This window comes from Panthera tigris, chromosome C1, assembly GCF_018350195.1.
Source record: "Panthera tigris isolate Pti1 chromosome C1, P.tigris_Pti1_mat1.1, whole genome shotgun sequence".
NCBI classification, from domain to species: domain Eukaryota; kingdom Metazoa; phylum Chordata; class Mammalia; order Carnivora; family Felidae; genus Panthera; species Panthera tigris.
In genome coordinates this window covers 122,999,809-123,016,381 of record NC_056667.1, presented here as the reverse complement: position 1 = coordinate 123,016,381, position 16,573 = coordinate 122,999,809, and the positions used below count along the sequence as shown (strand labels likewise).

At 45.2% G+C, this 16,573-nt stretch overlaps 1 protein-coding gene across 1 annotated transcript in view; it reads left to right on the top strand.

The window, feature by feature from the left end:
• Positions 1-1,918: 1,918 nt before the first annotated feature.
• The window catches only part of LYPD1 (LY6/PLAUR domain containing 1), a 36,894-nt gene continuing 22,239 nt past the window's right edge, over positions 1,919-16,573 (top strand). Inside the window, exons 1-2 of the mRNA XM_042994288.1 lie at positions 1,919-2,249; positions 3,579-3,716. Of these exons, the coding sequence (XP_042850222.1) occupies positions 2,198-2,249; positions 3,579-3,716 (190 nt within the window). The 5' untranslated portion in view covers positions 1,919-2,197. The remainder of the gene's footprint in view (positions 2,250-3,578; positions 3,717-16,573) is intronic.

The following is a 16,573-nucleotide window of genomic DNA, read 5'->3' as shown; positions in this document are numbered from 1 at the left end:
CACTTTTTTAAAAATAAAATGAATTGCTGGTGCTACAAAAAATTCTTACTTTTTAAGATCTTTTTTTTTTTCCCTACAAAGTCTGTGTATATGTGAGGATAAATTCTATTTTAAAGGTTATTTGTATTTTTTCTAGATGTGAACTATTTATAATTGCTTTTGTACAGGAGTTTGTAAAGTAGGCCTAATAGAAATATTTTTAGGATCTATATGGTTACTTCAGCACACGTTTGTATGTTTAAAGAGTGTTGTATAATCAGTGTTATTTGGTTAATTTGTGCAATTTGTTATATTGAATTTTGTTGTCCTAAATGAAAATTATGTAAAGTATCATTGTCTTTCAGACTTTGAAAAAATTCTTTTGTTTCATTTCTGAATAAAAGTTCTATCACAGTTGGCACCCTCTGAAATCTGCAAAGAACTTGTTCAAGGATCCTTTGGCCCAGTTGTTTGCTCTCACACGTGCTCCAGACAATCAATTCCCGGAAGAAATAAATAAACTGGCCCCCTTTGCTCCCGAGATAGTAATTCAGCCAATTGTAAGATCAGAGTCTGCAGACAAGGGTGTAATGGTCAGAGCGTTCAGTCTCCCCGAGGGGTTAACCAACTAGAAATGAAAAGAAGAGGGGGGCAAAGGGAGAGAAGGAGCCTGAGGCAGATATGGAACGATCTCTGCAGAGGAATTACAAGAAAGTCATTTAAGCCCATTTCCAGACCTGCTCCGCTGGCAGGATGGGAAAATAAATAATCAGCGTCCTGGCCTGAGAGAGCTTCCTCGCGGGGAAGGGAAGGGCAGGCGGTGAAGAGGAGCTAAGCTTCTGAAGCGATTTCCACAGAAATGGGTTCTCCCCAGGGACTCAGGGGGAAGGGTGACAACGTGCGGGGTTGGGGGCGGGGGCGCCGAGGCTCCCACACCACCTGCTGCAAGGCTCCGCTCCAAGGAAGACGAACTCAGCCCGGTGGCGTCCCGGGAGTATTCAAGGTGGGTCGCTTGACTGAGAGAGGGGGAATGGGACGGGGTCTTAAAACAGAGGCGCAAGGCAGCCTGCGACTGACTCCTGGGCTGGGAAAGCGTGATGCAGGAGAGGACCTGGGAGGACGCACTAATAATAACCCGTGACTTTGAGAAAAGCTGGATGAAGATCCCCGGCCTTTGGGAGGAAAAGAGAGCAAAGATATTCCCTTCTTCACCCGATTTGCTTTCTGGTGGGAACTCGTGACAGTCGTCCCCGGGAGGCCAACCTGTCCTAGGCTAGGCTTGATGTCACTGCACCCTCCAGCTGTGCGAGCGGGCAGACGGAAGGAGGGCCGCCCGGGGCGAACGGCGCCTGTCCAGGCAGGGTCCTCACCACACCCCGCCCGCTCTGCGGCCGCTGAAGCCAAGCCTGGTCTTGAACCAGGGGCCTCTACGAGGAAGAAAAGGCGCAGCTGCGCCGGCCCCCTCAGGGAGCCTGCAGGTGTGCAACTTCGTCTTACTCAGGGGAGCACGCGCCCCTCTAGCCAGCCGCCCCCGGCACTGGGCTCCCAATGCGGGCCTCCCAGCAACCCCAGCTGGGTGGACCAGCCCCGGGGGGCGCGGAGGGCTAGTGGGGCACGCGGTCCTACGACCCCACCTCGCAGGTCCCGCAGTCAGCGCCCGGCCAGTCCCCTCGGCACCTGCTGCGCCCTCCTCACGCTTCCCCAATCTCCAAGCCTCCCAACCTTGGAAAACTACACTCTGCCTCTCCTTCTGGCGTCCCTGTCCTGGGGACGTGCGGAGGCGGGAGAGGAGGGCGATAGGAAGGGGGTGGGGACCTGAAAAGACGGTCCCAGCCTTCCTCGCCCGCCACCCCCACCCCAACTCGGCAGCCGTCACGTGGTGCCTGGAGTGGGAGGTGGGGAGAAGAGACGAGAGTTTTTTGGGTGCTCCGGCTCGCCAGTAGTTCCTCCAGTCTCAGCCGCCAACTCCGGAGGCGCCGCGCTCTGCCCGGGAGCGCCCGCGGGAGGAGCAGCGACCCGCAGCCGGGAGTCCCGGCACGGGCGATGCTGGCGCCGCCGGCGGCACCTGCGGCTCCTCGTGGCGGCGGCGGTGGCCTCGGCGGCAGGAGCGCGGGCCCCAGCAGCCTCGGCAGCCACAGCCGTTGCGGCCCGGGCCGCCTCCGCCGCGGTCGCCGCCTCTGCTGCGCCTGCCCTCTCCCGGTTCCGCGGCTCCGGGAGGATGTGGGTCCTCGGCATCGCGGCAACTTTTTGCGGATTGTTCTTGCTTCAAGGTAGGGAGACGAAGAAACCACCGGCCCCGCTAGGCGAGCACACCCCATCTACCCGTCTGCCCCTTCGCCCCTCTGGCACCCACCTCCGGGCCCGTGCTGCGCAGGGGTTGCCCAGCGGGAGTTTGGCGGCGGTGACGGGTGCTGGTGCCCGGAGTCGCGACGTGGGAAAGTCTCCAGGAGGAGAGGCGGGAGCGATGGGTTTGTGGGACCCGAGCTGCAGATGCCCGGGCTGCGGGAGAAGAAGCTGAGCTGGGGAGGACGGAGGGTCCGAGATGTGCTGGGGCCTTGCCGACGGAGAGGGGGTGATAAAAAGCCCCTGACCCCACCAAGTTAGCAGGCGTCTCCAGCAACCCGTGGGAGTGGCGCCGCCGACAGGTGACGGGAGCGCTGGGCAGCCTGTGGCCCGGGCGCGCCGGGGCTGGGTTGCAGCGCCCGGAGAGCCGCCGTTGTGGAGCTGGGAAGAAGCCCGGGGGTCCGGCTGCAGGGGGTGTTAGGTCTAGACAGGAGCTCATTGATCCAGGCAGAGCAGCCAGGCTGGAACGCTGCGAGATGCGAAAACGTTTCGGTCCTCTGAATTATGCAAACGGCTCTCGAGCGAGCGCTGCAGAGCGGGGACCCCCACCGGACCCTAGCCAAATGGTTGCCCTGAAAGCCAAGAAGAAAAGGTTGTGGTGTCGCGGCTCGGGCGCGCGCGCGCTCACACACACACGCCCCTTGCACACGCTGCGCCTCCCCGCCCAGCGCTGCTGCGGGGACTGTCCCGAAGAAAGGCCGGACACTCGGGGCGCAGCACACTTGGCGTCTGGCACTTCCTCCTGGGTTCCTGGGTGGTCGCGTAGGGAGCCTCGGAGCCCCAGCACAGGAACGCTGACGACAAAAACTAAAACTAAAAAGGCGTCTGCAAATGCAACCGCGAATGGTGCCAAAACAGTAATTAAGCAATTTGTAACCAATTAACAATTAGGCAAATCCTTAGCTGTACACTGGAGCTGAAGCATGTCTCTGGAGCTACTTCGCTCTCGAGTTGTGCACCCGGCCTCTCAACTTCCGTGGCGGAAGGGCCAGGTGTGGTGTCGGACGGGCTCTCTTGTTTCTGGAGCATTGGTCTGGGGGTCGCCGACAGAATTCATTTGTCCTGCAGGACCCTCGGTGTCCGCGCCGCCGGCTGCAGGCTTCAGCCGCATACGCCTTTCTTGGAGACCCAGGGGTGCCGAGCCCAAGGACCCCAGAGGTCGGGATCCGTGGCTGGCTGGGGCAGAGGAGGGCCGCGGTTTCTGGGGTGGTCTCTGTGAGGGCTGGATCTAAATCCGATTGCTTCTGTCCCCACAGGCTTTGCGCTGCAAATCCAGTGTTACCAATGTGAAGAATTCCAGCTGAACAACGACTGCTCCTCCCCCGAGTTTATAGTGAATTGCACGGTGAATGTTCAAGACATGTGTCAGAAAGAAGTGATGGAGCAAAGTGCGGGTAAGAACCAAGCAGCGCTCACCTGCCTCCAGCCTGGGTTAGGGGTAGGAGTGGGAGGTGGGGGGCCGGGGGGCATTAAATTACAAGAAAGGGGACTGACTTTGATTTAATGCACACACACTGGTTACCACAGATTTACTTTTACAATGCTGGCAAACGGAAGAGTTCCAAGTTAATCTCATTAGAGTTAATTACCAGGGCTTCTCCCCAAGGGACTCTGGAGGGGAAGTGCATTTAAATTAGTGGCTCTCCTCTTTTTATTTACTCTCCTCATCTCTCTGCTAAAAGCTGATCAGGAGGCTGGAAAATAGATGGATAACCAGCTCGGCTTGGGCAACTAGACAGTAGCCTGTGAGCAGTGTCAGCCTGAAATATGAAGCTAGTTGAAGTTCCCAGAGGTCAGAGCTTGAAAAATGTGTTTTGTCATAGAGCCACGCCGTATTTCTTAGAAGAACACTACAGGATCTTTATTTAATTTTAGAGCTACTGCATCAAATTCCAGGCACCAATTGCCAAGATGTTCAAAGGAATGTAGTTTCCAGCCCCACAAGCTTAGCTGCTAGCTGGCTGATGAAAGGTGCTGCGCTTTATGTGGAGAAGGAGGGCATCCTGTGAGAGCAAACCTCACTTACTTCAGCTGACCAGAGTTTTCTCCCTGATGTGGAACTCCCCAGCCACTCCCAATAGCCTTACCAGAAATCAAAGTCCCCTACAAGTGCACCTGGAACTTTGGGGAAAGGAATGGAACTCTACTTTGAATTCCAAGGTCAAACCCATAATGCTAGACCTTGCCATTTTCAGGATATTAACAAGAGGGGAAATTGCATCATGTGGTGAATGATACGGTGTGAACCGAAGTTCTGTTCCTCTTTTGTTGGCTGAACTGCATAGCCCCCCAGAGCTTTTGGTTGAAGGGATTAAATCTGTCAAGTGCTTTTCTTAACCTACTAGCAAATGAATGCAAAGGCTACAGTTTTAAAGGCAGCACCTTGGAAAAGTAGTTTCTTCTCAGAGAAGGGCCTGGAAATACCTTGCTACTAACCGCACAGATATTTGATGAGCAGATAGCTAGCTCATCAATGTGTGGCGAGAGGGTATGTGTGCGCAGTTTTAAAAGCTGTTCTTTTTAGGTCATTAGGTGTGGATTCTTTCCACGGAAAGCGCTCTCTTGGGAAGTCTGATACATAATTGCTCTCAAGAATAATTTGTCCCAAGAAAAGCAGCATGCATTGTTCTGTCATTTGTCATGGGATTCGGGCTATTACAAAAGCAAAATAAAATTTAGTGACGATTCTGTAGCTAAGATTGATAACTATGATTTTGGTAAGTTGTTTCTTTTCTCCTTGTGTTTCATTCTTGAGGATTTTACCTGTAAAATCTGCCCTTTTTCCAGAGGTACTGCTGCAATTTTAGTTGTAATCACTCTGAACGCTTTACCGTTTTTTTTTTTTTGTTTGTTTTGTTTTGGGGTTTTGTTTTTTTGTTTTGTTTTTGTTTTTTGCCAAATATTTGCAGCTTTCTTTCAAATGGTAATTTAGAGCCAGAAAAAAATAGGGATAAACTGTGGACACATTAGGAACTTCCTCTGGATCCTCTAGGCCAATGCTTACCTGGGTATCATGTTTTATGAGCTGGGATATGGTTGAGACAAGGAAAGAAAAAGATACAACCCAAACTATAGCCAGAAGAGATGTCCTTTTTCAGAGAGATGTTTCTTCCTCTCTAGAAGTATATGTAAGATAAATACCACACACTCCATTTTCATAGTGGTGTTCTTCATCTTGCTTTATTCTGTCCTCTAAACAACATTATAAAAAAAAAGGCAGAGGGGGGCATTATAATGCCTGTCTTACCTAGGGGAACCTTTAGCACAGGGAGTCTCCAGGGCTGAAATTGCTATTAGTTGGATCAAGTGGATACCTTCTCTCCAAACTAGGTTCCTCCAGCCATAGACCATAGGCCAAAGGGTACACAGAGAGTGAAATAATAAAGCAATACCAATTGAGAAGTCTGGAAAACAGACACAGTTTGGACTCCAAAGAAAAGCCTGTGATAAGCGGGAAGGACACACATTCTAAGCCTGAATTCAGTAAAGTTAGCCAAATGCGTGCTCCTGTGTCAAAAGAGCAATGTTTGGGGATCTGCTCCTTCCAAGGTACTTGGATTTTTGTCTCCATGTACTTGTTAGACCAATGAATAGACATGACACTTAACCCTCCTGATGCTGACAGGGACGGAGAGCCAAGCTAAGACTTGGATTGTTAAGTGACCACATGGAATGCAAGCATCACAGTCCTGGGAACATGGGCTACATGGGAACATGGGAACATAGCAGCTACTTGCCTGGGTCTTACACAGAGTGTCTCATGAAATCCAGTAGTCCTCTTTTGTGGTCCTGGTTTCCCTAACCCCTAACGCACCAGTGATAAATTCTGCAGTTTCAGTCTTTCCACTTTGGAGAAAGAAGGTCATACCTGTTACGTAATAGTATTAGGTACTGAAGTTAGAATTATTATTTTCATTGGATCAATAACCTGTTCTGAAAATCTTAGTGCATGAAAACTGAAAAGGCCCATTGACTCAGAATTCAGGGTGCACGTCAGATTTTTCCTGGAAGTTTTGTTGAAATCCATATGTCTCCCGTCACTCTTGAAGCGGCCAGTTCAGTTAGTCTGTGATATACCCAGCCGTGGGTCTTTGATAAGCTCCCCACGTGACTGTGGGGTCCCCTAAGTCTGGAAAAACCAGACTTTTGTTTGTAGAGGAGGGAAACAACAGCCAGAAAAGTTCCGCATCTGGTCTATGTCCACCAGCCGACTTTCTCCAAGACGCACCTGCTTTTCTGAGCCAGCACCTTCTAGCAAAATATAACACCAGGTTTGCCTGAGAAGATAATGCAAGCAAAGTGCTAAATATTTAAATGGTTTTCATGTCCACCATATTCACCTTACAGGCTTTGTGAACTGGTTGACTGGACAGGCCATGAAATTGATATTAAATGAATATGAGAACCAACAGTAGGATTTTTAAAGTTTGAGCGCTGTATGGATTGGCATTTTTTCACAGGTCGAGGAAAAGCACAGTTTTAACAGACGAAGAGATTTTAATGAACCAAGCAAGTTTGACATTAAGCAGTGATGAAAGGCATTCTCTTTCCAAAAAATACCAGCGATGCAATATGCCTAGGTCTTTAGTTAGTCCTTTCTGGATTAAGTCTGCAAACTCAGCTTTTATGAATTTGGAGGCAGGTACATTTAATTTTCAATTGGGAAGTACATTTAAAATTAACCTTTACCTATTCCCCAGAGTGGCATTCCTATTAGGTGCAGAGATTTTCCACTGCTTTTTGTCCCCTTGGTCATTTCTGGAGTTATAAGGCACCAGGCTGTGGGGAAGGAGAGCCTTCATTCATTGTCCTTACTAATTGATATTTAAATGTTTGCATAACGAATGACTTGTTCTAGCAAGCTCTGCTCTTAATGAGTTAGCTTCTACTTACCAGCACCCTTGATAATGACATTTCTTTTGCTCTTGCTTATCACTGCGTTCCGAAAAATATTTCAAATATTGATTCTCATTTCAAAATAGAAGCTCCCCCCATATGAATTTTTAAACCAGGATATAAAGAATGTGAATTTGCATTTGTTTGACAGTGCAATCTTGTAATTAGAGTTTTTCCTCTTGACTAGATACAGTGAAAGGGGCATAATTTAATTTTTATAGACTAGCCAATTTCTGCCCTAAGTAAAATATAGCTCTGTCAGTGAGCAAAATGTTACAGGTTCTCCTAAACCTTATTTAAAAGTTAAATGCAGTATATTGAGAGAAAGTTCATGGTCTGAATCAGTAACCTAATCGATCTCTTCACCCATCTTTTGCAACATGCATTAATCTATTTGTCTGTTTTGCAATACAAGAGTTACTGATTTATATGCCATGTTGCATCTACGCTATAGCTGTATAAGTAATGGCTGTTTTCCTTTTGGATTAGTTAGTCACTCATTAAGTTGGGCAGGGATGGTTGCATGCCTTGGATAGATTAATTTTATGCCTTATTTTCTCACAAGCTAAATAAGGGATAGCAAGTGAGGACCTGATGTCCCTAAAACAAGGAGTTACCCACTGTAGTTTCCATTGTAGAAATGGAAATCTAACTGTGGCCTTTGTGTTCTTATATCTATGCACTCCTTATTTCACCTCAATTAAAAAAAAAAATAGGCTCTAGTTTGTCCTTGGGGTAGACTTGTCAGGAAGAAGTCTGCTAATCAATATTATATCATAATTCTTTTGCACATGGATTCATTTATTTAAGGTGCACATATGCATGTTTGTGCACCCAGATGCACACACAATGGCATATCCATGAATGTGTGTATATTTTTACAGTTTTACCTGTATTCATTTGCATACACCTATATAATTCTTATCAGAAAAATAAAAAAAGTCATCCTTCTCTGCAGACATTCAGATCATAAATTACTTAATCTGTATTACACTGTATGCATGAAGACATTTTCTAACTTTTTTCCCAGAACGATTTTGTAAGAGCATCAGTAGTATCTGTTAATCTTCCAGTGCCCTCTTGTCTGCTCCATATCATTTCTTCTCCTCCGTTGTCTTCACTGTCCTCTCCTGCATCCCACCTGTAGTGGTTACTTTGTCACCCTCAAATCCATTTTGAATCAATCACCTGTGCTATGGACTATGCTCTGAGAATGAAATGAAAAACAGAAGTCAAAAACAAATTGCCCTATTTTAACTTTGCTAAGGAGAGTCCAACAGGTTGCAACACTTTAAGAAAGATTCAGATGCCAAGAAGGATCTCCTTAAACATTAACACAGCCATGCTGAAAAGGTTTCCATGTCCAACTTGATCAGGTTATGAATTACACAGGAAAAGATTCTGTGCAGTGCATGTCAATATCACTACCTCCTTTCTGGCAGGCCTCTAAAAGAACCTTTTTCTTCGGGGCGAGACATTCTGCTGGTCACTTTGGTCACTTAGCTCTCAAGAAGCATCCATCTTTTTCAGGTGGCAGGCATAGCTGGCTGTTAAGGAAGTATTTGGAAAGTAAATATCAAGTGTCATTAGTCCCTTGGACTCTCCAGTAAGTGAAGCATTTGTTTATGTTAACTTTCCAGCTGAACAAGCAGCCAATGCGGACCTCCCAACTCCAGAGCTAAAATGTTTGAAGATTGATCCAGCTCTCCCATAACACTAATTCCTCCCACTACAATTTCATGAAAGCTTCCATCATTGATGGTTTTCCTAATGAATTTAAACAGAGAGGCTTCAAAGCTGGGTTTTTTCCCAAGTGAAAAATGAAACGGAGTATGAAAACAAAACACACCGTTTCCTTTGAACTTGGAAAAGGAAACCTGCTTCCCTTGTATATTCCTGAAAGAGAAAGATCTAAATCTACAGCCTGCTTCCTCTATCTCCCTCTTCCCCTTCCCCCGCTGCTTTCTTTTTCTTGCCTGTCTCCTGAGTCTTTCTCTCTCCTCTTCCTCCTCTGTCCCTCTCTCCCTCCCTTCCTTTCTTTTTTCTTTCAAATTTCTAAAAGGATTGAATGTCTTAGGTTCTAAGTCCCAAACATGGCATAGTATTATCACACTACTTACAAGGATTCAATACCCAGCCCCTGGGGTTTTTACTAGTTGAGTGGGAAGGCCACTTAGCTCCTTTGGAAGAGAAAACACCCATGTTTCAGGCTCCCCAGGAAGATGTAACTTAATGTCCCAGGGGCTGAGCTTCCTCCCCTGTAAAATATAGGAACAGGCCAGCTGTTTTCTTGTGAGATACAAGACACTGAGGATTGCTGTCATTATAACCATCTTTAGAAATCGATCCTGAAAGTAGAAACCTGACAGAGTTGCTTCATCTCCTATCTCTACCTGTCTCTGAAGATGACCCAGAGGTCTTAGTCTAGGTTACTTGGCATATTATTTCTCCCTTTTGCAGACTGAGAGCGCCCTTGAATGTAACCTTTGATCCCTTACAATAAGATCCTTGTAATTAGCCTGAAGGTTCACAGTGAGATAACATCCTAACTAATAGCGGGTGAATCTGAGATGCACAGAGGTTGAACAATTTGCTCAGGGCCACACATCCAGTGGGACTAAAACTCAAGTCCTTTGCCTTCCTTAGGATTTTTGCAATCATCATAATGCTATTTTGGGGCATTCTTTAATAACAATTTTGGTGCTATAATTTAGGTTCCATAAAATTCACCCTTTTAAAATGGTTTTTAGTATATTCACAGAATTGTAAATATAATCTAATTCCAGATAGATATTTCATTCCAGAACATTTTCATCACCCCCAAAAAGAAACCCTGTACCCATTAGCAGTCACTAATCTGGGAACCGCTAATCTACTTTCTGTCTCTATGGATTTGCCTCTACTGGACATTTCATATAAATGGAATGATGCAGTATGTGGCCTTTTGTGCCTGGTTTCTTTTGCTTATGGTAATACTTTTTAAATTCATCCATTTCGCCTCTCAGTTTGAGATCTCCTTCCTTCTGCTTATACAAAGAACTGAAGAGAAAGCTCAGGTTGGGAAAATGCCTAAATTATGGAGGGGATAAGATGGGGTGGTTGGTGAACTTGAAACTCCATGGGATGATTAGCCAATTTACTGAGCTGAACTAAAAACCTGTGCCAAGAGCAAATCATTCCAGTGAACTGTAGGGCAAAGGAGTTCATGTTCATCAAGCACCTATGTGCCAAGTGCTGGGCTTTCCACCCATTGTCTATCAAAGAGTCAATCTGCTTCTCCATGAGGGAATCTTGAATTGGCTTGTGTTAACGCAAGAATTCTGAGGCACTTGGATGCACTATTCCTAATGCCTGAAGCTCTTATCAGGATCCCAGCTACCCATCCCTGATCAGCATCACTGATAGGCCAGGGTTTTCAGGAATCACGCACTTTGTAGGCTAGAAGAGATCTTAAATTTATAATTTTACAGATGAAAAGAAAGGAGTTTTTTTTTTTTTTTCCTGAGGCCTTAAACATCTTGAGCAGTCCATTTCTCTTTCTTCCCTTGAGAAGGCTTGAGGGTAGAGCAGGTTGAGACCTATTCTGGGAAGGCATTTTTATTAAGGCAATGGGATTCTGGAATGATTAGGTCATCCACAATGAATACTTAGGGAACTTGTGCAAGTCTGGCTTTTTTCTCCCAAACCAAATCATTGATTATAGCTTTTATGTAGGCAGTACCATTTACTCCATTTCCCCCCTTTGTTATTCCCTCCTTAAAAACTAGGCTGGATTCTTCCTTGCCTTACTTTTTCATTGTGGTAGAAGTGATTGTATTTTGGGGAGAGGAGACTTTCTGGTAGTGGATAATACGTTTCCTTCCCTGGGCATTCTACAAAAGGTCTTGTCTATAACTTAGGAGTTTCACCCAAATCTGTGATGAATCAGCCTACAAATAAAAAGAATTATGATATATGTCATTACTTCTTTCTGTCCATGGTGAACTTCAGGTTGTGGCTACATTGTGATTCAGGAGCTGTTTTCATGGGCCAGAGCTTCGGGGCATGTTCTCTTATTAATACGTTGCTTTCAATCTTCTGATTGCCTGCAACAGTACAAAGCAAAGCAGGAGATGAACTGAATTAAGTGCTTTTTAGATAAGGTGAAACCATAGAGAGCTGCTAATAAATTGCTTTTTTAAAGGAATGCACTTAAATAGAAAAAAGCAGTGATGGTTCAGGATGTCGATTTCGAGCTTTATGACTTCGCAAACCACGAAGAGGGATCCAGATGCACAAGTGATGAAGTGTTGTATTATTTTAAGGAAGTTGTGATACTTGGTCCAGTGCATTTCATTTCTCACTGGACATGGACAATAGCTTTTTATGTTTTTCTATTTCTTGGACTTGTTGGCGGGAGCAGAGGAATGACTGGAGACAGTGCCAGAGGCGGGTGGCGCCAGGCGTGCGGCACTCGGCCGCTGTACCCGTGCATGCTGTGCTCGGCATGAATACGAATGTGCATAGCAGTTTACAATGCCCTCCGCTGAGGCTTCTTCAAAGAGCGTCTGCGGAAGCAGGTATATTAAGTGATGCTGGGCCGTGGGTTTTATGCACTGTTTTATTGCTTATGCAAAATCTACCAAACCACTTGGGTCTCCTGTAACTTCAGAGAATCTGTTCGGAAATAACAAGAGGCTGGGCAGGTTGGCTAGTTTTCCACCCAGTGAAGACATCCAAACTAGGAGTGCAAAGAGATCTGGGCTTCAAAGCCAATCCCGATTCTTAGGAGAATTTCCCTGCCTTCAGAGGGAGAGGCAGCTGGTGGGCGGAGCTGCCCCTACTGAGGGAAGAGCTAGCTAACTTTGTTTGAAAGGTCAAACAACTTTCTACTCAGCCTGGCACTGGCTGTTGGGAGGGAAAGAAGAATAAAGCAAGGCGGAAGCAGGCATTTTACCTAAGAGTGGGTTAAGATCTAGAGAGACTAAACCAACCCCTGTTAAAACTGGCTGTATGTGGAAAAGCCAGCCAGGGACCCTGCTTACCTGAGCCCTTGGACGAGCATCTTAGACTTGACCTTCCTGGTGTAGGTGGAGACAGGATGTTCTGACAATTTTATCTTTGTTCCACATTCTCCAGCCAGCAGTGTGCCTGGCGACAGAGCCTTTCAGTGTTTTTAGAGTATCTTTTCCTAATCCAATTGAACCTCAGTTTCATGCACTAGAGCCCATTCATGGTTTTCATTTCTGGATACAGGGCTCCTGAAAGGAAGCTGTTCTCATCCTCTCTCTCCCTTGCATACTCCCCACCGCCCCCCTCCTTCTGTCTCTCTTACACCCACACACCTAGACTCGCTCGCTCATATGAAGACACACAATATATACCTGCTGAATGAGTGTACTTGAAGAAATCAAGTTTCAAGCAAAAACAGATAGATTGATTGGTATTTAAAAAATAATAGACCAGAAATGAGGGAGCTTAAATCTCTAGCGTAAGAAGAAAAATACAACAAAGTTAAGCTTAATATACCATTTGCTTTTCAGTTAAACCAGAAAAAGCCAACTGATGCCTGTTAGTCACGGTTATCATTTAAGGAACAACTCCGAAGTATAATAAACCCAGTTTTTCTGGTTTGTCAGCTCACTTTTGAGGCCAATCTGGCTGTGCTCTGCATAGGAGTTTTCTGGAAAGAAACACATATACCTCCCTCCTAAACATCCAGCTAGTTTGGTAATCAAGCCAGGTAGGGACAGGACACCACTTAGACAATCTGGTCAGCTGGCGGTTTACGTTATTAGGAACTCTGTTGCACAGTGGAGATCCACCTTGGTCGTGAACTTCCTAAGGGAGAAAGTAACCCACCCCACACATAGTCATATACTAGTTCTCCCCTGGCAGACCTCTGCCCCCGCCCATAGATCCCTCCCATACACCAATGCAAATTTGAAATACAAATGGGTATGCTACTCAAGATAGAAACCATCCAGACTTTGAGCTGGGGGACATACTTCTAAACCCGTGAGTGTGCACAGACTAAACCATAGAGGGAAACACGGGATATGAAAAAAAGACCATGTTTTTGCTCTCCTACTGTCTGCCTTATACTTACACTGTGTTTCACTGAACTCTAAGAGCCAACTAATTGTTTGTATTCTTGCTCTGTTTATTAACTATCATTAATATCATTGTCCTGAGACCCGGGTGCCATTCTCAAGGAAGCGGCTGCAATAGCTCCCAGGCATCAGAAAGCACAGTGTTGTATGTAAGGGATGAATCATGGGGATCTACCCCCAAAACTAAGAGCACACTGTATGTTAGCCAAATTGACAGTAAATTATATTTAAATAAATAAAACACTGTGCTATCCCCTCTTTAGTCTATGGGGCACAGCTTCAAAAGAATAAACCAGCCATTGCTGCGGGCAGATTTCTCTTACCTGCATCCCAGACATCACTTTCTGGATTGCTGAAGAATGCTTTTGGTGGCAAGTAATAGGGACTTAAGCCATAAAGACATTTATTGTTTACCTAACCAGTAGTATGGATGTAGGTGGTCCTGGAGTTGTTCCCACAGCTCAGTGATGCCATCAAAGACACGGTTCTCTTCATTTGCCCTCTCACTTCCTAAGCGTATTGGCTTTTTGCTGTCAGGCTTGTTACCTCTTGGTCACAAGGTGACTTCTCTGTTCAAGTTAAAGAGAAAGAATAGCATCGGGAGCTTTTATCTTCAGCTTTACTCTCCCCAAGTTCCCCAAGAGAATTCTGCTTACTTTTTATTGGTCAGAACATGGTCTCATGGTCATTATTGCTATAAGGAAGATGGTAGAGGGTGGCTATTGGGTGGCCAGCTATAGTGTCTGCCAAATCACCTTTTGAGAAATCCATGCACAAAATCAGAAAAATCGGGCACAATGCCTCCAGGATCCCCTAGAGAAAGAACAGGGATAATTCCCTTTCTTGAACATCACCTTCTCTTTTGCCTAAAGTGAACACTGAAATGCATTGTCATCCTAAATGATTATCACATTCTGGAAAGGGAAAGAAACACACACACTGGCAAGTGATGTCCTGAAGTTTAATTCAAGATGTCTGTGATGTTCCAGAATATTTGGGTTTACTGAATGCTGAGATATAAGAGTGTAACTACATTTTGGTGCAAGGATATTTTTCTTTTTTCTTAGCAAGCACAAGTAGGAGAGAGGGGCAGAGAGAGAGAGAGAGAGAGAGAGAGAATCTTAAGCTCTTATGCAGGTTCCATGCTCAGTGAGCAGCCTGAAGTGGAGTTCAATCCCATGACCCTGGGATCATGACCTGAGACAAAATCAAGAGTTGGATACTCAACTGACTGAGCCACCCAGGTGCCCCAAACAAGGATATTTTCTATAGAAGAGAATGCCATGTTCTGGCAACAGGTGAAAGGGAAGTTAGGGTTAAAGACTAAGGTGTTCTTGGCCCACCCCATCTGGACCCATCATGCCACTAGCAACCCTGTTTTTCCTACCTTTGAGTGAATTTTTGTGCAAGAATCTGATGATTAAAGTTTGAGCCCTTAGCATTTCAGAACAATAATCAGAGGGACTTCAAGGTTAAAAATCCAAGAGCCCAGTTTCATAAATTATTGAAGGGCGCTGTTAACACTGAGATAATAAGTCATAAATATCTATTCCCCCAAGCCTCCATGGCAAACAGGGAAACAAAGACACCAGCTGAGGAAAAGCAAGTGACTGTACAGAACCTTCCTGGTTCAGGAAGTTACAAATGAACAGAGAAGTCCAACCCTAAAGTGAAGCTAAAGTGAAACTAACAATTGGCCTCATACATTATGGGTTGGTTACTTGCTTGTTATAATTAAGTTGGCATCAAGTGGTTAACAGCCTTGAAAATTAAACTCAACCAAAAAAACTTTTGAAAAGGGTAATCAAAGGTTTCTGAATAGTGAAGTTAACACATCCCTGTTATAAGGAAAAGGAATGTTCCTGTGGCATCTTGTTTCATGTCTATTTTCTGGTGTTGGTGGTGCTTGTTTTAACAGACATGTTTATTTTTACCCTCGGGGTCACTGCAGCTCCTTAACATTACTGTCAATTTCTGGTCCTAGCAGCATGGTTAAGATGGACTTGGCATCAGTTTGGATGTGCAATGTGGAACTTGGCACTTCCCTTGTTTTTGAATTTTGAGTTTTTTTGGGTTTTTTTAAGGGTTTTTTGTTTTTTTTGGGTTTTTTGTTTTTGTTTTTGTTTTTTGCCTTTTAAAATTGGTTGTTCGCATTCTTATTTGGTTCCTGTGGCCATCTGTAGCTCAAATGGAGGGGCTTCTTTGGCTTTTAAAATATTCACATCCATGGCAGAGGAAAAGTAATTAAGAGCCAGAACACAAAACTGTCCAGAGAAGAACTCCCTTCTGGGTTTTCTCCCTTCTTTATGCCTGATAAATGGTGTCCATCATGGCAGTAACAAGGCACAAATATAGATAAGCCTCTTCTTCCTGAGATGTTCCCATTAGAATGCAGACACTGTCAAAACTCCTCACATGGTGTTCTTTAAGAGAAAAAAAAATACTTGAGAACAGATCGAAGATCTTTTTTCTCGCAGTTTCTTTCAAAGCTCAGTGAAAATGCATATAGTTCATTCCAATTACCCGTTTCCAAGCATTTTTCTTTGAGGAGCTCTTCCTAGTTCTGCATAGAATATTTATTGTGATGTAATCATAACTCTGGTGCAGTAAGTGTTGGTTATTCTTTGGGTAGAGGAAGATTAGTCTCACTCCCAGACGGGCATTCACACAAGTAGCAGTTTACCATAGAAGTTGACTTTAAAACTAAATTGTACAACGTGGGGTGAAAGTAATGGACTTTTAAAGGCTCTGTTGAGAAATTTCCATCTTTATACCAGCAAAGAAGGCAGACACAAAGGGAACTGTTGGAAAAGATAAATGCACTGTGGTCCGTAAAAAGGAAGGAACACATGCTTTATGCCTCTATTTAATTGACTGTTGGGGCAGAGACTAAAGTGAGAAAACCAGGAAAATAGCTCATTTTAAAAACCTCTTTAGAGCCAGTGTGTCCTAACAGGACTGTAGTCCCATACTCTATGGGATGGGTCAGATTTGCACATACATCTGTGTGTGTGTGTGTGTGTGTGTGTGTGTGTGTGTGTGTGTGTGAGAGAGTGGGTTGAGGGTATGATGGTCTTGATCCTCTTTTTGCCCCAGTGCAGCTCAACTCACCCAGCAAAAAAACAATGTTAAGTCATTACTGTTTATGATTTTCAAAGTCCAGAGTCTATTTGGAATAGAAGATTAGTTGGAAAATGCTTCCCAACTTCAGAGAGAATCATGGCTACAGACTTAGGTCCTAGGATACCACGTAGACTGGGGCA